The sequence below is a fragment of the Aquarana catesbeiana genome, linkage group LG05 (genome assembly GCF_042186555.1).
Source record: "Aquarana catesbeiana isolate 2022-GZ linkage group LG05, ASM4218655v1, whole genome shotgun sequence".
Classification (NCBI taxonomy): domain Eukaryota; kingdom Metazoa; phylum Chordata; class Amphibia; order Anura; family Ranidae; genus Aquarana; species Aquarana catesbeiana.
This window is the reverse complement of record NC_133328.1, coordinates 529,810,075-529,834,622: the sequence shown is the minus strand read 5'-3', so window position 1 is coordinate 529,834,622 and position 24,548 is coordinate 529,810,075. Positions and strand designations below refer to the sequence as shown.

Below are 24,548 nucleotides of genomic sequence, written 5' to 3'. Positions count from 1 at the left end.
ATTTCAGTAAGCAAACCATGCTTTTTTTTTTTGTTTTATCAAGCAGTGGGGCCCAACTTATGATCTTGCACACGGGCCCACTGATTTCATAAAAGCCCCTGATATCAGCATTCACAACCCCCCATGTACACATATTAACCACTTTGTGTCCAACATTGACCACTTCCTAACCACCCTCATTAACCCCTTACTGCTCAGATATTATCATTAGCAAAATGGGTTGCTCAGTCTAAAATGCCCGGGCCTGTTTTTTGTCCCAGGCCTGGACGCCCAATTAAGTTATATCACATCAAAAAAAAAATCTTACTGTGTATTGCCTCTCAAAAACAGTAACAGCAAGTAACATAACATACCTGACAAGCAGACTGTTTTCCAGTGGAGATAGTTGGGTAGCCAGTGTCTTCCAGTTTTTGAATTCTGTCAATGAATCACAACTGAAATTCTGGGGTCTGACAGAGTAGAAGTATTCCTCATCTCTCTCATCTATATACTCACACAGTTCTTCTTCTTTATTAAGATTGAAGCCACATTTGGTTTCTACTTGTTTACCTGGACTAGTGAATTTGCACAAGTAGCCAACATTACCATACCAGCTATTTCTTGACTTCCACAGGGCTGAAACGGCTTCACTTGGGTGCATTAGAAACAATGTTACCACTATTTTACCTTCCCAAAATAAGGTGAAATGAACATGGTATGTTCCATTTTTGAAGTCTTCAAATCTTCCAGAAGCTCTCGCTTTTATATCAGGATTGGAAATTATTGCTCTCAGATAGTCTCCTCCATAGGCTTTCTTTTGGCCTAAATGATCATATGCATCAAATTGTACTATTAATTCATCTCCAACACAATACTTTTCTTTGGGGCTTTTTATGAACATCTTGCTCTTTTTGGCACTTGTTGTGTTGTCGATATGGACAAAAGTCACTTTAGGCATCATCTGATCTATATGATTGAATATCTCATTGACCAGCTTCTGAATTTCAGATACTTTTTCTATTTTGTTGACTGTAGATGTATGTCTCTCTATAGTAAAACACTGTACAAACAAAAAAGCATCAAATAATTACATATATTATAGAGTTAATATTGTACAGTGAGGGAAAAAAGTATTTGATCCCCTGCTGATTTTGTACGTTTGCCCACTGACAAAGAAATGATCAGTCTATAATTTTAATGGTAGGTTTATTTTAACAGTGAGACAGAACAACAATAAAAATATCCAAAAAAACGCATTTCAAAATAGTTATAAATTGATTTGAATTTTAATGAGTGAAATAAGTATTTGATCCCCTATCAATTAGCAAGATTTCTGGCTCCCAGGTGTCTTCTATACAGGTAACGAGCTGAGATTAGGAGCACCCTCTTAAAGGGAGTGCTCCTAATCTTGGCTTGTTACCTGTATAAAAGACACCTGTCCACAGAAGCAATCAATCAGAATTCAATCTCTCCACTATGACCAAAACCAAAGAGCTGTCCAAGGATGTCAGTGACAAGATTGTAGATCTACACAAGACTGGAATGGACTATAAGACCATCGCCAAGCAGCTTGGTGAGAGGGTGACAACAGTTGGTGCGATTATTTGCAAATGGAAGAAACTCAAAATAACTGTCAGTCTCCCGCGGTCTGGGGCTCCATGCAAGATTTCACCTCGTGGAGTTTCAATGATCATGGGAACGGTGAGGAGTCAGCTCAAAACTATACGGGTGAATCTTGTCAATGATCTCAAGGCAGCTGGGACCATAGTTACCAAGAACAAACAATTTTTAACACACTACACCATGAAGGACTGAAATCGTGCAGCGCCCGCAAGGTCCCCTTGCTCAAGAAAGCACACGTACAGGCCCATCTGAAATCTGCTAAGGAACATCTAAATGATTCAGAGGAGAACTGGGTGAAAGTGTTGTGGTCAGATGAGACCAAAATCTAGCTCTTTGGCATCAACTCAACTCACCGTGTTTGGAGGAGGAGGAATGCTGCCTATGACCCCAAGAACACCATCCCCACCATCAAACATGGAGGTGGAAACATTATGCTTTGGGGGTGTTTTTCTGCAAAGGGGACAGGACCGCATTAAAGGGACAATAGACAGGGCCGTGTACCGTCAAATCTTGAGTGAGAACCTCCTTCCCTCAGCCAGGGCATTGAAAATGGGTCATGGATGGGTATTTCAGCATGACAATGACCCAAAACTCACAGACAAGGCAACAAAGGAGTGCCTCAAGAAGAAGCACATTAAGGTCCTGGAGTGGCCTAGCCAGTCGCCAGACCTTAATCCTATAAAAAATATGTGGAGGGAGCTGAATGTTTGAGTTACCAAACGTCAGCCTCAAAACCTTAATGACTTGGAGAGGATCTGCAAAGAGGAGTGGGACAAAATCTCTCCCGAGATGTGTGCAAACCTGGTGGCCAACTACAAGAAACATCTGACGTCTGATTGCCAGCAAGGGTTTTGCCACCAAGTACTTTCATGTTTTTCGAAGGGGTCAAATACTTATTTCACTCATTAAAATGCAAATCAATTTATAACTTTTTTGAAATGCATTTTTCTGGATATTTTTGTTCTTATTTTGTCACTCAGTGTTAAAATAAACCTACAATTAAAATTATAGACCGATCATTTCTTTGTTAGTGGGCAAACGTATAAAATCTGCAGGGTATTGTATATGCAAAGTACAGAATTTTAGCAAAATTATATATGTAAAGAAATTATAATAGCATGTAGGAAAACAAGAAATTATCAAAAATGAAATATAAATAAATAGTTATGAGCATTTCTGGGTTCACTGAACACTGGGGGCTGTGGTGAACAGAATGCATTTTTTTCACATGTTCAGTTTAGATTGTTTAGGTTATTGGTCAGTACCTAAATTGACTTATCCTTGGAATTTTAGTGCTGCGTTTTCCTGGTTGAGTTTGTTACAGCGCTAAAAATGTTTTTTTTTTCTTTTTGCTGAATAAAAGATGTATTGGGTTCCTTCATTAACCTGACAGTTTTCCCACTATGACACCCTTTTCATTAGGACAGAACATTGTTAGGAAGTTTGATGACATAAATGTTTTTGTATTATTTCACATATTTAACAAGGTGGAAAAGGTGGTGGCATACACTAGAAATACAATACATCCTATGTTGTCCTCCTAATCTCAATTACCTATGACCAGAATACGTTTTCTGTACCCTTTTCAGGTATTATTTGGGGTTGTTATTCATTCATTTTTTTTATTTATTTATTTGTTTATTTTTTTTAGTGTGGTCTGAGAATTGTTTGCTGTTCTACAACTATCTATCTGAATATGGGTACTCCACTGATTCATCTTTCGCTTTGGTTTCTCCACCAAAAGACCACAAACCAACCAAAAACATATCTCCACTATAAGTGCCCTCATGTTTAACCAACCTTATTCTATAGGAGCAGTAGGCTGCACATAAACATCAGTAAACACAGGTGCAAACCCTGGCAGATATACATAGTAAAGTTGATCATAGGTTATTCATAACCTGATTTAACTATGACTAGGATATCAAATATGGCTTGTCTTACAAAAACTGCTATAACCAAGACCCCACACCACATCTAGTATAATGACCACACAATACATATTGGAGTTAATGGCCACAGCAGCCTATTTATTAACCAAACATAAAAACAAATAAATAACCGATAAATAACATAATAACATAAACCCCCAGATTATAAAAGAATGGAGCCACAAGGTCCCATAGGGCATCAAACAAAGACAGTACCTGCATATCACTTACTCAGGCCTCCAGCCGCAAAACCATTGACTTCGAGACAACATGCAGATACACATACCAACCACTGGGAGCCGTACCTCAGACGGGTCCCTACACTTTACTGTTTTGTGCCCACAGAACCTATAAGGGACCTTGCACACTGCTATACCCATACCAAGTTACCCAGCACAACCCCAATACCCAACACCTGGATACCAACAACTACAGGGCGTGAGGGTAGAAAGTTTCTTCCTCACTTGCTGACCTCCAACTGAAGCCCCCCCACTCAGCTACCAGACAACCCCCCTGCAGTTGCGCCCCCTCACTGACCTTAATCCAATCAATTGAACTCTTACTCCTTGCTTACGTTTTACTTAGCCCAACTTCCCCCATAACTATACCAAGCCCCTTTTGACCCCTGTCATGCCGGCCCTTCTTCTATTGCATTCTTATTTTTATTCCGGGCCTCCCTTGACTAGGGTATCAAATATGGCTTGTCTTACAAACTGCTATAACCAAGACCCCACACCCCATCTAGTATAATAACCACACAACACATATTGGAGTTAATGGCCACAGCAGCCTTTTCATTAACCAAACATAAAACAAATTAATAACATAATAACATAAACCCCCAGAGTATATCGAATGGAGCCACAAGGTCCCATAGGGCATCAAACAAAGACAATACCTGCGTATCACTTACTCAGGCCTCCAGCCGCAAAACCACCATCTGGGAGACAACACGTAGATACACATCCCAACCACTGTGAGCCGTACCTCAGACAGGTCCCTACACCTTACTTTTTTGTGTCCATACAACCTATAAGGGACCTTGCACCCAGCCCCACAAACCTGACACCTTAGGTTTGTGTGGACCTCCACACCCGCAGGGCCCGCTGTACACCATCTTACAAGCCAAGACACCACATGTCAATCCCAACAGTGTTTAAATGAACGCCGTCACCACGTAAGTACCGCCAGGTGTCCAGATCCAACTCATGATGCCCCAAAACCAAACCTCCATTCCGCAGTACAAATCTTGACACCTCCCTATTTACCTTTACCTGAAACCTGTTAGTACTATCAACTGACGAAGTAAAATGCCATTGGGTACGAGCCACTATATTGGACCACACAAGTAAGTCCGGGTAAGTTAAGCAATGCCAAAGAAAATCGTATTTAATGTCACAGCTAAGCTCTCGCATAGCCCGCAGACCCAAGTCGTTACCCCCAGCGTTGACCACTAGCACATCTGGGGCCCTATCAAGCCTGACATAATGCTCCACCTCAGGAACCACTCTACTCCACAATAAGCCAGGTACCCTGATCCAGAGCACCACAGCCTCCTCCCGATGAATGCCCAATTGACGTCCGTCAGGCCGGACATCAGCTCTTCTCGCCCCCCAGCAGACATATGAATGGCCCGGGATCCAAATTAAACACAAAGAACAACAAACCACACACACGTCTATCGGCTGAGGGACCATGCGGTACCCCTTCACCGCCTGGAGAACCAAGAAGTCCTTGGTACAATTATTACATCCTAACAATTTAAATAAAAATGCCAGCCCAGCCAACTTATGATTTAATGCCGATACAGACACTCCCTGTTCCACATTGCGCCCCAAAAAAAATAACACCAAAAACCTGTCATCCCCTTCATGAACTGCACCACCCAGTCCATTGGCCAAACCAAACCATTCCTTCCAAACCTTAGCATTTACAGACTACCTAGGCCTCACTCACTGGATCATGGCAACAGTCACTCCAAGGCAATCCGCCACAGCCAGTCCGGATAAGTCCGGCCGCTTCCGGAGCCAACAATCGAAAATTGTCCCACTGAAACCGAGAAAGTGCATCAGCTAGTGAGTTAGTACAACCTGAAACATGAACTGTATACACAAACGAATTGCACCGCAAACAAGACAACACCAAATGCCGCAACAAACGCACCACCGGGGGCGAAGATGCGGACACACTGTTAATAGACATCACAACACCCATGTTATTGCAATTGAAACTAACCTTCTTGTTACAAAATTGCGAGCCCCATAGTTTGACCGCGAGCATGATAGGAAATAATTCAGGAAGGACCAAATTCTTAGTAAAGCCACCCTCCCTCCATTCCTCTGGCCATGGGCCTGCACTCCACTGACTGCAGAAATACGCACCATATCCAACAGATTCTGAGGCGTCTGTGAAAAGCTCCAGATCAAAGCTTGACATAGCATCAGACATACACACTGACTGACCATTATAGGAGTCCAGAAAAGTCTCCCAAACCTGTAGATTCACCTGAAGCCCTCGGGTAAGGCGAATACGATGGCCAGGTGCCAGAACTCCAGCCATGGCAGCCGCCAACAGGCGATTAAAAATTTGGCCCATAGGCATGATCTGACAAACAAGGTTAAGCTTGCCAAGAAGCGACTGCAACTTGACAGACCCCTGGGCTGACACCACCGACAACCTCAAATCCCTAAGTTTGTCCTCGGGGAGGCAACATTTCATAGTCACAGTGTCAATCAAAATGCCGAGCAAACTAAGCACCGTAGCGGACCTTCCGTTTTAGCAGAAGGAATGCCAAAGCGATCAGCCATATGCTGAACAGTAGCTAACAAAATCCGACAACGATTAGAATCGGCGGGACCAATACACAAAAAATCATCCTGATAGTGAATGACCGACAGGATTCCAGACACATCCTGGACCACCCATTCAAAAAAGGAACTGAAAGTTTCAAACAAAGAACAAGAAATAGAGCACCCCATGGGTAAACAACGGTCAATGAAATAACAATCCTGCCACCGCCATCCCAACAAATGGAAATTGTCCGGATGCACTGGCAACAACCGAAAAAAGGGACTCAATGTCCGTTTTTGCCAATAGAGCCCCCCCGGCCGTAACACCGGACCAAAGCACTGCCACATCAAAAGAGGTATATGAATCGATATACTCATTCACAGATCCCCCCTTGGGATACGACAAATGGTGAATCAGGCAGAACTTGTTGGGTTCCTTCTTGGGAACAACCCCCAAAGGGGAAATCTCCAAATTTTCCAGCGGCAAAGCTTGAAATTAGGGTTGTCCTGATACTGATACTAGTACCGGTATTGGTGCAGATACAGAGTATTTGCAGGAGTACTTGTACTCGTGTAAATGCTCCCGATGCCTAGTCCAATACCTGGACACTCAGGGACGATCCCTGCGGCAGCGGAAGTTATAATCACCGATCTCCCTGTGTGGCTTTCATTAAAGCAGCCTACAGCCACTTCTCCTCCTCTCCCCTCCTTGACTTTCAGCTGCTTTAAGCCACACGGAGTTCGGTGATTATAACTTCCCCTAATGCCGCACTGATCATTCCCGAGTGTCCCCTGTATCCTCCTCCGGCTCCCCTCTGTGTCCTCCTCCGTGCTCCTCCTTCCGTTCCCCCTCCGTGTGCTCCTCTGGTTGTCCCTCCCCCTTCTCCTCCGCTCCCCCTCCGTGTGCTCCTCCGGTCCTTGCCAAAATAGCGAACGCCTGTAACCAATTGTTAAACGTCCGAGGGATGAGCCTGTACTGCCGTTTTTCCTCTTCCTCTTTTTTGCTGTCGTCTAACTTACCTTGATCCAGGTAAAAATTTTCCAGCAGAAGCAGGGAAAATATCTCAATATACTTACCCTACCAGATTTCTTTCTTTAACTTCTGGCTTAATATGTGCCCCGAGTGGCCCCTCAAAACACACATATACCTCACACTTCGCCAAATCCACCAAACGGATATGGTCCCCTTCTTTTTCAGCCATCTTACCTTTTCCCCAGCACCACTGCCCCCCACCAAGGGCACCTGGCCAGAAATTGCCTCCGAGGGGGGTATCTCCACCTGAGCTGGCTTGATCATAGCCCCTCCCTGAACTTCCAGCATCGGTGACACACCAACTGCAGTCACAGGCCCCCTCACAACCCCCGAAGCAACCAGCAAAGCCAGCGGGACCCAAGCCGCTGTGGGCAGCCCCTGCCCAGCAGACGATTCCAGTCGCCCCAAAATGTCCCGTAGACCCGAAAGCAACCGGACCAAATCTGTCTTCCCCTCCAACACCCTGACACCAGAACCGCTCACACTGCTAGCGTCCCCTGCCACAGACCCCCTACCAGCCAAAGACCCCTGAACACCAACTCCCACACCAGCAGGCACACCTGTCACATGCATATCAGATAGGCCAGAAGGCCAATTACCAGGCTGCTGGGATGCTCAGGTCCACCAGCCATTACACTGTCCTCCACCGCAGCATGCTCCCATCTCCCATTTCATCTTCCAACTCCCCCTCAGACAAACTGAGAGCAGTGTCCTCAGATGCTGCTGCCATGCCCGGAGCTCTCTGGTCACCCGCTCGGCAGCCTGCTACATTCGTTGATGATGTCATATGGCTGGGCCCAGGCTGACTTCCACCAATGCCGCGCCGGGCACACATACCACCAGAGTGGACAGTGGCAGCCACTCTCTTCTCCCGACCAGTCATGCTGCTTCTCCTCCCGCCAGTCACCGTGTCCCGCACTGCCGTCACAGGCCCCCGCTCCACATCAAAGGGGGGAACTTGGACACCGGCCGCCCCAGGTAACAGGCCGGTGTCTTGCCGAGAATGTTCCCTCGGCGGATAAGTTCCCCCCTGTACTGCGCAGGCGCAGCGCCTGCGCAGTACATACTACTCTCAGCCGCCGGAGATAGCCGAAGCTCAAATGCTTCAATCAGCTGTACACGGCGCCTGCGCTCTGGGTCCAGGTTCCTTCCCCACCATCCAAGTGGACCTAGAGGGGGAATCTAAAAGTGCCGAGCGCAGCGAGGCCGTGCCCGAAGCGTGGCGAGCGAAGCGAGCCCGCGAGGGGCCCTCTTACAGGCGCCGTGTACAGCTGATTTTCAGCTGTTCTGCTTCGGCTATTTCCGCCGATACCTACTGCGCAGGCGCAGTAGAGGGGGGAACTTATACGCCGAGCGGAACTTTCTCGGCAGAACACCGGCTCCCGCCATCTCATCCCTCCCACACCGAGCTGCCCGGGCAGCCGAGAACCGCCAGGGGGGTGTCGAAAGCCAGTCCCGATCCACAGCAGGGGGATGAATGGGATGGACCGCGGTAGGTGAGGTCACATCCCGCCGTGGCTGAGGATTCCTCCTGGGCCACCCCACTGGCCGTGCAGATCGGCGCTTCTGTGCAGGGCCCAGAGGTTCCCTCGAGGTACTCTCCGAGGGGCACCTATTTCAGTGCTGGACCCTGGGAGTTACTTCAGGGCTGAGGTGCTCTGGAGGCCTTGACCTCTGAGCACGTGTTCTGGCAGGAGGCGCAGGGACAGAACCCCCCCCACCCGACTCCCAATAGCAACCTACTAACCTGTATGTGCAGCCAGTCAGTTCCATTCACCGCAGCTGCAGCACGCAGCTGGGATAAAAGACCTAGGTTCTCCATAGCTGAAAAATCGGAGGCCGCAGACTAGCACAGAAGTTTCTTCTTCACTTGCGGACCTCCAACTGAAGCCCCCCACTCAGCTACCAGACAGCCCCTCTGCAGCTACGCCCCTCACTGACCTTAACCCAATCAATTGAACTCTGACTTCTTGCTCACTTTTTACTTACCAAATCCCCCCCCCAACTATACCAAGCCCCTTTTAACCCCTGTCATGCCAGCCCTTCGTCTATTGCATTCTTATTTTTACACCGGGCCTCCCTTTTTACTGCCAGAGCTGTTTTTATTTTTATTTTTAATCCCTTTAAATTTTTTGCACACGTTTAAAAAATAATTTTAGGCCTGAAAATGACATAAAATCCCCCAAACATATTTTCTGAAACCAGACACCCTGAAAAATAAAATAGTTGTAGTTCGATTTTTTTATTTCACACAATATTAATCACAAAGGTCAAGGAAATACAAAAATGTAAGTAAAAAATATACTAAAGTTCATTTTAGGGCATAGAAATGCAATAAACTACCCAATTGTTTTGGTAAATTATGAAAGACGAGGTTGCACTAGTAAATAGATGCCCAACATGTCAAACCTTCAATTTGTGCGTGTCTGTAAAATGGTGACACACTTCAGTACCCTATATTTTCCATAGGCGACACTTTAAATGTCCCCTATAGGTCTAGTGCTAGGAATTTTGCTCTCAGTCCGGTGTGCATGGCGATTTGTAACATGTGTATCGCAATCAAAGTTTTCCTGCGTAGGCACCCCCAATGCGTGCGTTTATGTTTATACATACGTATATGTGGGGGTGGGGACTTAAAAAAAGTTTTGATGGGGGGGATTTTATGTGCTTGGGTATAACTTTTTTTTTTTTATTATTAAATCTTTTTATTTATTTCCTTAATAGCAACAACAGACAAAACCAAACAAAACAACATATCATACACATTGGACCAAAATATTAATACAAATTCAAGATTAAATCACATTGCATAGCACCCATCAAATCATCCAGTATAGAAACATAGGAGAAAAAGGGTTTCTTCCAATGTAAAGCAATAGCTTTTCTCGCATAAAATAGTGTAATATTAGCGAACACTCGCTCAGACACTGTAGGAAGAATAGCCTCCACCAGGCCCAACAGACATTGAAACCGGCAAAGGAGCAGAAGTAATTCAATTCAACAGATCCACCACTTCCACCCAAAAAAACACTATATATGGACAAGTCAATAAGATGTGTGTGAAATCCCCCTGAGCAGCTCCACACTGCCAACATTCAGAGAAGCACAAAGGATTTATCTTTTGAACTCTGTGTGGCGTGATATATGCTTTATGTATCAATTTAAACTGGATCATATGGTCTCTCAAGGATAGCAGAGATTGTAAAGGAAGATCCCACACGCTCCTCCAGGTCTACCATATCCAGATTAAAATGTCTTGCATCCACCTAACTCTAAGACTAGAGATGAGCCCGATGTTCGAGTCAAACATAAGTTCGACTTGAACATCGGGTGTTCGCCTGTTCGCCAAATAGCGAACAATTTGGGGTGTTTGCGGCAAATTCGAAAGCTGCGGAACACCCTTTAAAAGTGTATGGGAGAAATCAATGTGCTAATTTTAAAGGCTTATATGCATGGCAGTGGCGTCACTAGGGTTGGTGTCACCCGGTGCCAAAAAAATTGGTGTCACCCCCCTCCACCAACTACCTCAGTACAGACCCCCCTCCACTAACTACAGACCCCACTCCATCAATATAGCCCCCCTCCCTCAGTACAGACCCCCTTCCATCAATATAGACCCCCCCACTAAGTACAGACTCCCCTCCCTCAGTACAGACCCCCTCCATCAGTACAGACCCCCGCTCAGTGCAGACCCCCTTTCCTCAGTATAGACCCCCCCACTAAGTACTGCCCCCCTCCCTCAGTACAGACCTCCCATCAGTACAGAAACCCTCCCTCAGTACAGAGTCTGCAGACCCCCCTCCATCAGTATCAACCTCCCACCTCAGTGCAGACCACCCCATCAGTACATACACCCCCCCATCAGTATAGAATCCCCCGTCAGTGCAGACTCCCCCATCAGTATAAAATCCCCCCCTCAGTGCAGAACCCCCCATTAGTATAGAATCCCCCCTCAGTGCAGACCCCCCATTGGTATAGATTCCCCCCTCAGTGCAGAGCCCCCCATTTGTATAGAATCCCCCTCAGTGCAGAACCCCCATTAGTATAGTTATCCCCCTCAGTGCAGAGCCCCCCATTAGTATAGACATCCCCCTCAGTGCAGAGCCCCCCATTAGTATAGAATCCCCCTCAGTGCAGAGCCCCCCATTAGTATAGAATCCCCCTCAGTGCAGAGCCCCCCATTAGTATAGAATCCCCCTCAGTGCAGAGCCCCCCATTAGTATAGAATCCCCATCAGTGCAGCGCCCCCCCATTAGTATAGAATCCCCCTCAGTGCAGCGCCCCCCATTAGTATAGAATCCCCCTCAGTGCAGCGCCCCCCATTAGTATAGAATCCCCCTCAGTGCAGCGCCCCCCATTAGTATAGAATCCCCCTCAGTGCAGAGCCCCCATTAGTATAGAATCCCCCTCAGTGCAGAGCCCCCATTAGTATAGAATCCCCCTCAGTGCAGAGCCCCCATTAGTATAGAATCCCCCTCAGTGCAGAGCCCCCCATTAGTATAGAATCCCCCTCAGTGCAGAGCCCCCCATTAGTATAGAATCCCCCTCAGTGCAGAGCCCCCATTAGTATAGAATCCCCCTCAGTGCAGAGCCCCCCATTTGTATAGAATCCCCCTCAGTGCAGAGCCCCCCATTAGTATAGAATCCCCCCAGTGCAGAGCCCCCATTAGTATAGAATCCCCCAGTGCAGCGCCCCCCATTAGTATAGAATCCCCCTCAGTGCAGCGCCCCCCATTAGTATAGAATCCCCCTCAGTGCAGCGCCCCCCATTAGTATAGAATCCCCCTCAGTGCAGCGCCCCCCATTAGTATAGAATCCCCCCCAGTGCAGAGCCCCCATTAGTATAGAATCCCCCAGTGCAGCGCCCCCCATTAGTATAGAATCCCCCTCAGTGCAGCGCCCCCCCTTCGTATAGAATCCCCCTCAGTGCAGCGCCCCCATTAGTATAGAATCCCCCTCAGTGCAGCGCCCCCCATTAGTATAGAATCCCCCTCAGTGCAGCGCCCCCCATTAGTATAGAATCCCCCTCAGTGCAGCGCCCCCCATTAGTATAGAATCCCCCTCAGTGCAGCGCCCCCCATTAGTATAGAATCCCCCTCAGTGCAGCGCCCCCCATTAGTATAGAATCCCCCTCAGTGCAGCGCCCCCCATTAGTATAGAATCCCCCTCAGTGCAGCGCCCCCCATTAGTATAGAATCCCCCTCAGTGCAGCGCCCCCCATTAGTATAGAATCCCCCTCAGTGCAGCGCCCCCCATTAGTATAGAATCCCCCTCAGTGCAGCGCCCCCCATTAGTATAGAATCCCCCTCAGTGCAGCGCCCCCCATTAGTATAGAATCCCCCTGCACATGTCCACCCACATACTGTATGCATAAAGTTTACAGACCTCAGAACAGCGCGGACAGATGCACACAGCCGTGTGTGTCCCTCGGGCTCCTCCTCCTCCTGTGTGAAGTACACAGAGAGGAGGGGGAGGCGGCTTCAGTCCGCTGTGCTGAGGGACACAGCACAAGTCGCAGCGGGCAGTGTAGCGGTGTGTGCCGCTACCTACGGGTGTCACCCTTCTGGCGGGTGTCACCCAGTGCGGCCCACACCCCCCGCACCCACCTAACAACGCCACTGATGCATGGTATTGTCAAAAAGTGTTTGGGGACCTGGGTCCTGCCCCAAGGGACATGTATCAATGCAAAAAAAAGTTTTAAAAATGGCCATTTTTTCGGGAGCAGTGATTTTAATAATGTTTAAAGTGAAAAAATAGAAGTGAAATATTCCTTTAAATTTCGTACCTGGGGGGTGTCTATAGCAGTGTTTCTCAACTTCAGTCCTCAAGGCACCCCAACAGGTCATTTTTTCAGGTATTTCATTATTTTGCATTGATCAGTTTCACTGCCTTAGTAATTACCACAGCCGTTTCATCTGAGAGAAATCCTGAAAACATGACCTGTTGGGGCACTTTGAGGACTGGAGTTGAGAAACACTGGTCTATAATATGCCTGTAAAGTCACGCATTTTTCCCGTGTTTAGAACAGTCCCTGCACAAAATGACATTTCTAAAGGAAAAAAGTCATTCAAAACTACTCGCGGCTATAATGAATTGTCAGGTCTCGGCAATACAGATAAAAGTCATTGAAAAAAATGGCATGGGGGTCCCCCAAAAATCCATACCAGGCCCTTTGGGTCTGGTATGAATATTAAGGGGAACCCCAAACCAAAATTTTAAAAAAATTGCGTGGGGGTCCCCCCAAATTCCATACCAGGCCCTTCAGGTCTGGTATCGATATTAAGGGGAACCCTGCACCATTTTTTTTTAAATGGCATAGGGGTCCCCCTCAAATTCCATACCAGACCCTTCAGGTCTGGTATGGATTTTAAGGGGAACCCCGAGCCAAAATAAAAAAAACATGGCGTGGGGGTCCCCCCATAAATCCATGCCAGCCCCTTATCCAAGCACGCAACCTGGCAGGCCGCAGGAAAAGAGGGGGGATGAGAGAGCGTCCCCCCTCCTGAACCATACCAGGCCACATGCCCTCAACATGGAGAGGGTGCTGTGGGGTAACCCCCCAAAGCACCTTGTCCCCATGTTGATGGGGACAAGGGCCTCATCCCCACAACCCTTGCCCGGTGGATGTGAGGGTCTGCGGGCGAGGGGCTTATCGGAATCTGGAAGCCCCCTTTAATAAGGGGACCCCCAGATCCCGCCCCCCGTTTGAAATGGTAACGGGTACATTGTATCCCTACCATTTCACAAAAAAAGTGTCAGGATGTTAAAAAACCACAAGACGCATCTTGGGACAAGTCCTCTATTAAAAAATAAAAAAATAAAAATGTCCCACGAAGTCCATTCATCTTCTTCTGTCACTCCGCTGGCCCCAAAACCCCCCCCGCACACCGCCACCGATTCCCCTCCACGGCACCCGCCGTAATGACCATCCTCTCAGGTGACAGTTCTTTTATAACTGAGGGCGGGGCCACACGGTGACAAACCCAGGTGACTCCGCCCCCTCGGATGCACGAGGTCTTCCCAATGGCTTCCCCGTGGCGTCAGAGGGGGCAGGGCCATCCGTTTACGTACCTGGGTGCCCCCCTCTGACGCCACTGGAAGTCATTGGGAAGTCCCCATGCGTCAGAGGGGGGCTGGGTCACCCAGGTATGTCACTGTGTGGCCCCGCCCTCAGTTATAAAAGAACTGTCACCTGAGAGGACAGTTATTACGGCGGGTGCCTCCCATGGTGCGGGGGTTTTTTTCGGTCCGGCAGAGCGAGAGAAGAAGATGAATGGACTTTGTGGGACATTTTTAGTTTTTAATAAAGGACTTGTCCCAAGATGTGTCTTGTGATTTTTTTAACAATTTGACACTTTTTTTGTGAAATGGTAGGGGTTCAATGTACCCATTACCATTTCAAACAGGGGGGGCCGGGATCTGGGGATCCCCTTATTAAAGGGGGCTTCCAGATTCCGATAAGCCCCCCGCCCGCAGACCCCCACAACCACCGGGCAAGGGTTGTGGGGATGAGGCCCTTGTCCCCATCAACATGTTGAGGGCATGTGGCCTGGTACGGTTCAGGAGGGGGGGCACTCTCTCGTCCCCCCCTATGCGGCCTGCCAGGTTGCATGCTCGGATAAGGGTCTGGTATGAATTTTTGGGGGGACCCCCACGTCATTTTTTTTTTACATTTTAGACTGGGGTTCCCCTTTAAATCCATACCAGACCAGAAGGGTCTGGTATGGATTTTGAGGGGGACCCCTACGCCATTTAAAAAAAAAAAAAATTGGCACAGGGTTCACCTTAATATCCATACCAGACCTGAGGGGCCTGGTATGGAATATGGGGGGGACCCCCACGCAACTTTTTTTTTACATTTTGATTCGGGGTTCCCCTTAATATACATACCAGACCCAAAGGACCATTTTTTTCAATGACTTTTATCTGTATTGCCGAGACCCGACAATTCGTGCAGGGACTGTTCTAAACACGGGAAAAATGCGCAGACTTACAGGCATACTATAGACACCCCCAGGTACAAAATTTAAAGGAATATTTCACTTTTATTGTTTCACTTTAAGCATTATTAAAATCACTGCTCCTGAAAAAACGGCCGTTTTTAAAACTTTTTTTTGCATTGATACATGTCCCCTGGGGCAGGACCCAGGTCCCCAAACACTTTTTATGACAATACCCTGCATATAAGCCCTTAAAATTAGCACTTTTGATTTCTCCCATAGACAATTCATTATAGCCGCAAGTAGTTTTACATGACTTTTTTTCCTTTAGAAATGTCATTTTGTGCAGGGACTGTTCTAAACAGGAAACAGGAAAAGGCGCCACTTTACAGGCATACTATAGACACCCTCCTGGTACTAAATTTAAAGGAATATTTCACTTTTACTTTCAATAGTTTTTTATTGGGATATCAACATATGAAAGCAACAAAAATACAGGTAATACCGTTGTGGAACATTTACCGAAGTAGTACCGAAGAAATAAAAAAACATATCAAAGATAGAGACATCTATTGTGCCCGCATTGGGTCAATTTTAACAAAGTCAACTCCGGTAGGGGGATCACCCCGCTTCCCCAGCACCCCACATGGGATCTGGCTGTGCCGAAAAGGAAAGGTCCACCCCCGGGCGAAGCTGAACATCTATTACCTAGGTATATAGTGTAACAAAAAAGGTGTAAAACATTGAAATAGGAGAGAGGGAAGAATGCGAACCGAATTCGAAAAACTGTGCCTAGACAGTTGGGTGGACTATCAGAGATTAAAGCTATAGTAACATGTGGGTGTCCAATAGACAGAAGGATTCGGACTAAAGGTCCAAGTATCATCTAATTAGCTTTAGTAACAAGCAGAAAAAAACTCTCTCCTGTAATTCAGGAAAGGGCGGAAGTAACGTCTCCAGGTAGTAGCCAAGTAGTAGAACCTGTAGGGTGATAATGAAAAGTAGAGAAGAGGAAAGGAGAGAGAAGGAAAAAGAAAGTGAGGATAGAGAAGGAAGGGGTGAAACATCGTAAGACGGTGCGGTGCTCGCTCACCTACAGGGGTGATAAGGAAGCGTTAGGTGGCAGAGATATGTATCTGGTCCAGGGATCCCAGACAGCATCGTGTTTATCAGCAGTGTCCAAAAAGATGCTAACTGTTTTCTCCTGGGCCATGATACATGATATCTTTCTTTTGACAAAGAGAAAGAATACAGTCGGTTGTTTCCAAGCCCAAGCAATTGTTAGCTTGGTCCCAAGGAAAATAAACATAATAAGTCTTTGGACTAGTTTTGGGGTTTTAGGAAAGTTTAAGAGAGCTAATTGAGGAGACTTTTGGATGGGTAATCCTGTAATTTTCCTAATGATATAAAATATTTTATTCCATAGACCCCTGATTTTGGGACAGCCCCACCATATGTTTAGCATTGACCCAACATGCCCGCAGTTGTGAAAGCACAAGGGTGAGGTGTTTGGATAGATTTTGGATAACTAGCAGTGCAACTAGTGTCCTTGCCTGTAGAGGCGTATCTAGGGTATGGCAGCCATGGCAAGTGCCATGGGCGCCATAAGGGGGGGGGGGCGGCAAAAAAGCACAAAAAATAAAGTCCCACTACCCGTCCTCTCGCGGCCGCCTCCCGCTATACTCTTGTCCCCGGCGCCACGACCGGCCTGCTGGAGCGCAGCGCCGGCACAGCAAATTAGCAAGTGAGGAGGCCAGGAGGGAAGCCAGTGACAGGCGCCCCCCCTGACGGCCGATGAGTTGGTCTGGCCAAAGTGACCGCCCCTGGGTCATCTACGCAGAGATAGAGTAACTGGCGGAGGCGGAGCCTAATGCTCCGCCCAGGGCCGGATTAACATAGGGGCTGGTGGAGCTGCAGCTCCAGGCCCCTCCCTCAATATAGGCCCATGGAAGTGGCTTGTCAATTCCTGTGTGCCTTCCTGAAGGAAGAGGAGCCCTCTGTGCACACATGGAGGAGACAAGTCAGTGCAGCCGAGTCCTGTCTCTGCCGATGCCTGACTCCTATCACAGGATCTGTTCACTCACACAGATCCTCCATGTCTGGGGGAGGGGCGCTGATGTCCTAACCAGCAGGAGCCCGGGAGGAAGGACATCTCCCATACTGTTATGATAAGGTCAGTACATTTGTTAGGGGGATGTTGTGTAATTATTGTGCTAGGGGACAGACTACTGCTTCCCCCATGTAATGTGCTCTCTTGTGCCCAGTGCCCACCATGTCATGTGCATTGCAGTGCCCACTATGTAATGTGCTGTGCCCACCATGTCCTGTCATGTGCATTGCAGTGCCCACTATGTAAAGTGCTGTGCCCACCATGTCATGTGCATTGCAGTGCCCCCCATGTAATGTGCTGTGCCCACCATGTCATGTCATGTGCCTTGCAGTGCCCCCCCATGTAATGTGCTGTGCCCACCATGTCATGTGCCTTGCAGTGCCCCCATGTAATGTGCTGTGCCCACCATGTCATGTGCCTTGCAGTGCCCCCATGTAATGTGCTGTGCCCACCATGTCATGTGCCTTGCAGTGCCCCCATGTAATGTGCTGTGCCCACCATGTCCTGTCATGTGCATTGCAGTGCCCACTATGTAAAGTGCTGTGCCCACCATGTCATGTGCCTTGCAGTGCCCTCATGTAATGTGCTGTGCCCACCATGTCATGTCATGTGCCTTGCAGTGCCCCCCATGTAATGTGCTGTGCCCACCATGTCATGTCATGTCATGTCATGTCATGTGCCTTGCAGTGCCCCCATGTAATGTGCTGTGTCCAGTATGTCATTTGCTGTACATTGCAGTGCCCACCATGTAATGCGCTGTGCTGACCATGTCATGTGCTGTGCATTGCATTGCCCTTCATGTGATGTTCAGTGCCCACTATGTCATGCTGTGCCTTGCAGTGCCCACCATGTCATGTGCTGTGCCTTGCCCACCATGTAATGTGCAGTGCCCACCATGTCATGTGATGTGCCATCCAGTGCCAACCATGTCATGTGCAATGCCCACCATGTCATGGCTGTGCCTTGCAATGCCCGCTATGTAATTTGCAGTGTCTACCATGTCATGTGCTGTGCCATACAGTGATCCCACCATGTAATGTGCAGTGCCCACCGTGTAATGTGCAGTGCCCACCGTGTAATGTGCAGCGCCCACCATGTCATGTGCACTTCCCACCATGTCATGTGCTATGCTGTGCCCACCCTGCCATGTGTTGTGCCCAGCATGTAATGTGTTGTGCCCACTGTGTAATGTGCTGTGCTGTTCAACAGTGCCCACCATGTCATGTGCAGTTCCTAACATGTAATGTGCAGTTGCATTTCCCACCATGAAACGTGCTATGCCATGCAGTGCCCACCATGTAATGTGTTGTGCCCACCATGTAATCTTATGTGCCATTCAGTGCCCACCATGTAATGCGCTGTGCCCACCACGTCATGTGCTGTGCCATGCAATGCCCACCATGTAATGCGCTGTACCCACCATGTAATGTGCTGTGTCATGCAGTGCCCACCATGTCATGTGCAGTGCCCATCATGTAAATTGCTGTGCAGTACTCACCATGTCATGTGCTGTGTTGTGCCCACCATGTCATGTGCTGCACCATGCAGTGCCTACCATGTAATATGCTGTACTCACCATGTAATGTACTGTACATTGTCTACCATGGCATGTGCCGTGCAGTACCCACAATGGAATGTGGTGTGCAGGGCTCATCATGTCATATGCAGTGTCCACCATTTAATGTGCTGTGCTCACAATGTAATGTGCTGTGCTGTGTCATGCAGTGCCCACCTTGTCATGTGCTGTGCAGTGCCCACCATGCTATGTGCAGTACCCACTATATAATGTGTTGTGCCCACCATATAATGTTCTGTGCAGTGCCCACTTGTAATGTCCAGTGCCCACCATGTAATGTGCTCAGCTGTGCCTGCCATGTCATGTGCTATGCCCACCATATAAGGTCCTGTGCCCACTGTGTGCATGTGCTGTGCCCACCATGCAATGTGTTGTGTTGTGCAGTACCAACCATGTCATGTGCTGTGCCCACCATATAATGTACTGTGCCTACCTTGTAATGTGCTGTATTGGGCAGTGCCAACTGCGTAATGTGCTGTGCCCACCATTAAATGTGCTGTATCCATGTATCCACCATGTAATGTGTTGTGCCAACCATGTGATGTACTGTGCTACACCCCCCCCCCCGTGTAATGTACTATGCTGTGCCCCCCCACAGACTCACCCCCTCACTCCCACCCCCCCCTCTCTCTCATCCCCTCTCTTTCACCCTGTTCTCTCACTCACCGCCTTCACCCCCTACCACCCTCTCTCTCTTTCACCCTCTCTCTATTCCCCGTTTTCTCTCTCTCTCTCTCTCTCTCTCTCTCTCTCACCCCCCCTCTCTCTCTTTAATTTAAATTTAACAAAAAATTGTTTGCGTTTTCATTTTATTTATTTTCATAAAAAGGCCCACCAACATCCTTAGCACCAGGCCCATGTTGCTCTTAATCTGGGCCTGTCTATAGGGGAACATGGAGGCTGGCGACCAGGAGAAGAAAGAGACATCAGAGTAGAAAACCAATTGAACCCCCCCCAGGCAGCAGCAGCAGGTACTAGTACTGTACAGCACCTGTCACCATGATATTGATCATCTTGTGCATGTGTACCAGTAACCAGCACCAACTTCAAAGCAAGCAATCAAATATAGTGCTCAAACAATTTGGATTAAATAAATATGCTTAGCCATAGATATCATAAAGTGTAAAAAAGTGATTTGTGTTAGTAGTACCTGCTTTTGCACAAATCACTTTATTACACTTTATTTATGATATCAATGGCTAAGCATATTTATTTAATCCATATTGAGCACTATATTTGATTGGCTACTTGCTTCTGCTTGGGCCTGGCATACACACACACACACACACACGCACATGATGATGACTTAGACCCCTTTCACACTGAGCCGCCCGGGCGTCAGCGGTAAAGCAGCGCTATTGTAGCGCCGCTTTACTGTTGTTTTAGCAGCGCTATTCGGCTGCTAGCGGGGGCGGTTTAACCCCCGCTAGTGGGCAAAAAAAGGGTTAAATCCACAAAATGCCGCTGCAGCAGCGCTTTGCCGGCGGTATGGCAGCACTGCCCCATTGTTTTCAATGGGCAGGAGCAGTGGAGGAGAGGTGTATTCACCGCTCCTCCACCGCTGCAAAGAAGCTGCTGGCAGGACTTTTTGTGACATCCTGCCAGCGCAGCGCCCTCAGTGTGAAAGAACTCAGGCTTTCACACTGGGTTTGTAGCTGAGGCTTTTTTCAGGCGCTATGCTGGCGCTATTTTTAGCGCTGTAGCACCTGAAAAATGCCTCCAGTGTGAAAGGGGTCTTAAAGTCATCATGGGCGATTCTGCGTGTGTGCCAAGCAGACTGGGCCGGCGCTACCACTAGGCAAACTAGGCAGCCTAGAGCACCCGGTCGCTGGTGATTCTACTCCCTTTCTACCTCTGTACAGTGTCAGAGGCGATGGCACAGCATTTTTGGGTGCTGGTAAGGCCGCATTTATGGGTGCTGATGTTACTGTATTTATGGGTGCTGATGTTACTGTATTTATGGGTGCTGATGTTACTGTATTTATGGGTGCTGATGTTACCGAATTTTTGGGTGCTGGACAGGGGCGCAGTTTCAGGTCTTGCCATAGGCGCCATTTTCACTAGATACGCCTCTGCTTGCCTGGTTTTGGTATTACCGTGATGAAGGCTGAATTTAGCACCTTATCGAGTTGTGCACCAGATCTAAGCTGGTTAAAGAAACGGGCCAGATAAAATGTATGTAATACAGGACTGAAAAGCCATCCGGCCCGGGGGCCGAGTCATTTTTAAGGTTCTGAATGACCTGAGAGACGAGATAGGGATCTCTAAGCTATCCCTGTGGTGTTCTCGGAGCTTGGGGATCTTCAGTGAGCTGAGAAAGGAATCAATCAGGCTGGGTGAGGGTTCTTTCCCAGTTTTACTATACAAAGAACGGGAGAAATCATGAAAAGCTTCCATGATTTTCTGGGGATTTTGTGATAGGGATCCATTGCTCAATTTTACCTCAGGTAAGGTGCGCAACCTTATCTTAGGAGTTGGCCTATGTGCCAACATAGCTCCTAACTTGTCTTTTTGATGATAAAACCTCCCACCATTCCATCGCAAGCTTTTTTCGGCTATAGCAGTGAGGGCCAAATTAAGAGCCGTACGCGCTGTTTCAGGCCTAGCTGCTGATCCAGGGGTGGGGTTGCATTTATGTTGTTTGCTTAAATACGAGAATTCCCTTTCCAGTCTGTCTATATCTAGTTTGCGGGCTTTGTGTATCCTAGCGGACATTTGGATCAGTTTACCCCCTATGGAGGTTTTGTGTGCCGCCCACAAAATGGTGGGAGAGATGTTATCAATATCATTGAGTAAGAAATATTCCTGAATTACTTTTTCAATCTCACTGATGTGGGAGGGATTGCTAAGGAGTGAGGCGTTTAATCTCCAATTGAACCCTTGTTGACGTGCTGTGGGTTTGTTTATTATCAGGAAGGGGAAAGAGAGGTCCGACCAGGCAGAGTCTTTAATGATTGCTTTGTGGACCAGCGGTGTATGATTTTGCAGAACGAAAAAGTGATCTATTCTGGCAAAAGTATTGTGGGGGCTAGAATAGTGTGTATAATCCCGAGTCCCAGGGTTCATTTCCTTCTAGGCGTCAACCAAACCCTGGTGGTAAATCTGTCTTGCTACATTAAGGGGTTGATTTACTAAAGACCCGCGCCTGTGGTGCAGTGGAGATATTGGAGCAATTGCACAAAAAACGGGACTCAAAACATTTATCAAAAATGATGGTGCACTTATATGCACCAAACCATATTTACATAGGAAGCACTGTTGCGCACTTGCACAATCTTTCGCGCCTACCATTAGCAAGCGCAGCCAATGTAATCTTCAACATTTTTGTCTGAATACTGTAGATAACTTTACTAGTTTACCTTCTTCTGTTACCAGGCTAAAAAGTATGTATATAATATTGTTTAAATGCACAAATTCTGTCCAGAACATGTAGATCTGCCTTACAACTAATCAATCCTTTTTACACCCTTCTTTCAGCTTACACAACTACACATGCGCATTGTCAAAGCACACCATTTTATGGTCGCCTGAGAGGGTGCACACGTTTTAGTTTGTTAAATATGTGTGTTGCACACGGGCGCATCTGCTTTCCCCATACACTGTGCAATCTGATTGAATAACGTTTAAATCTGATCATCTTTCTGAGCAATTCTTTCCCCATACACTGTGCAATCTGATTGAATAACGTTTAAATCTGATCATCTTTCTGAGCAATTCTTTCCCCATACACTGTGCAATCTGATTGAATAACATTTAAATCTAATCATCTTTCTGAGCAAATCATTTCCCCATACACTGTGCAATCTGATTGGATGACGTTTAAATCTAATCATCTTTCTGAACAATTCTTTCCCCATACACTGTGCAATCTGATTGTATAACGTTTAAATCCACTCATTTGTCTGAGAAATTCTTTCCCCATATACTGTGCAATCTGATTGTATAATGTTTAAATCCACTCATTTGTCTGAGCAATTCTTTCCCCATACACTGTGCAATCTGATTGAATAACGTTTAAATCTAATCATCTTTCTGAGCAATTCTTTCCCCATACACTGTGCAATCTGATTGAATAACGTTTAAATCTAATCATCTTTCTGAGCAATTCTTTCCCCATACACTGTGAAATCTGATTGGATGACGTTTAAATCCACTCATTTGTCTGAGCATTTCTTTCCCTATACACTGTGCAATCTGATTGTATAATGTTTAAATCCACTCATTTGTCTGAGCAATTCTTTCCCTATACACTGTACAATCTGATTGTATAATGTTTAACCACTTAAGGACCGCCTAACGCCGATTTACGTCGGCAAGGCGGCACGGGCAGGCAAAATCACGTACATGTACGTGATTTGCCTCTCGCGGGTGGGGGGTCCGATCGGACCCCCCCCCGGTGCCCGAAGCGGTCCCGTTCTGTTCCCCGGCGATCCGAGATGAGGGGGAGGCCATCCGTTCGTGGCCCCCCCCTCGCGATCGCCGCCGGCCAATGGGAACACTCCTTTGCTGCTGTATGCTAAACAGCAGCAAAGGAAATGATGTCATCTCCCCTCGGCTCGGTATTTTCCGTTCCAGCGCCGAGGGGAGAAGACATCAATGTGAGTGCACAACACACACACACACAGTAGAACATGCCAGGCATACAAAACACCCCGATCCCCCCCCCGATCGCCCCCCGATCCCCCCCCAATCACCCCCCCCCCCCTGTCACAAACTGACACCAGCAGGTTTTTTGTTTTTTTTTTTTTTTTTTTTTCTGATTACTGCATAGTGTCAGTTTGTGACAGTTACAGTGTTGGGACAGTGAGTATCACCCCCCTTTAGGTCTAGGGTACCCCCCTAACCCCCCCTAATAAAGTTTTAACCCCTTGATCACCCCCTGTCACCAGTGTTGCTAAGCGATCATTTTTCTGATCGCTGTATTAGTGTCGCTGGTGACGCTAGTTAGTGAGGTAAATATTTAGGTTCGCCGTCAGCGTTTTATAGTGACAGGGACCCCCATATACTACCTAATAAATGTTTTAACCCCTTGATTGCCCCCTAGTTAACCCTTTCACCACTGATCACCGTATAACCGTTACGGGTGACGCAGGTTAGTTCGTTTATTTTTTATAGTGTCAGGGCACCCGCCGTTTATTACCTAATAAAGGTTTAGCCCCCTGATCGCCCGGCGGTGATATGCGTCGCCCCAGGCAGCGTCAGATTAGCGCCAGTACCGCTAACACCCACGCACGCAGCATGCGCCTCCCTTAGTGGTATAGTATCTGATCGGATCAATATCTGATCTGATCAGATCTATACTAGCGTCCCCAGCAGTTTAGGGTTCCCAAAAACACAGTGTTAGCGGGATCAGCCCAGATACCCGCTAGCACCTGCGTTTTGCCCCTCCGCCCAGCCCACCCAAGTGCAGTATCGATCGATCACTGTCACTTACAAAACACTAAACGCATAACTGCAGCGTTCACAGAGTCAGGCCTGATCCCTGCGATCGCTAACAGTTTTTTTGGTAGCATTTTGGTGAACTGGCAAGCAAGCACCAGGCAGCGTCAGGTTAGCGCCAGTACCGC

The 24,548-nt window shown here is 47.5% G+C and overlaps 1 protein-coding gene across 4 annotated transcripts in view; it reads right to left on the bottom strand.

The window, feature by feature from the left end:
- Positions 1 to 24,548, bottom strand: part of LOC141145232 (NXPE family member 1-like) — a 216,022-nt gene that overhangs the window by 136,675 nt on the left and 54,799 nt on the right. For all 4 annotated transcript variants that reach the window (XM_073631739.1, XM_073631737.1, XM_073631741.1 and 1 more), the window contains one exon: positions 354 to 1,039. In XM_073631739.1, the coding sequence (XP_073487840.1) occupies positions 354 to 1,039 (686 nt within the window). The remainder of the gene's footprint in view (positions 1 to 353; positions 1,040 to 24,548) is intronic.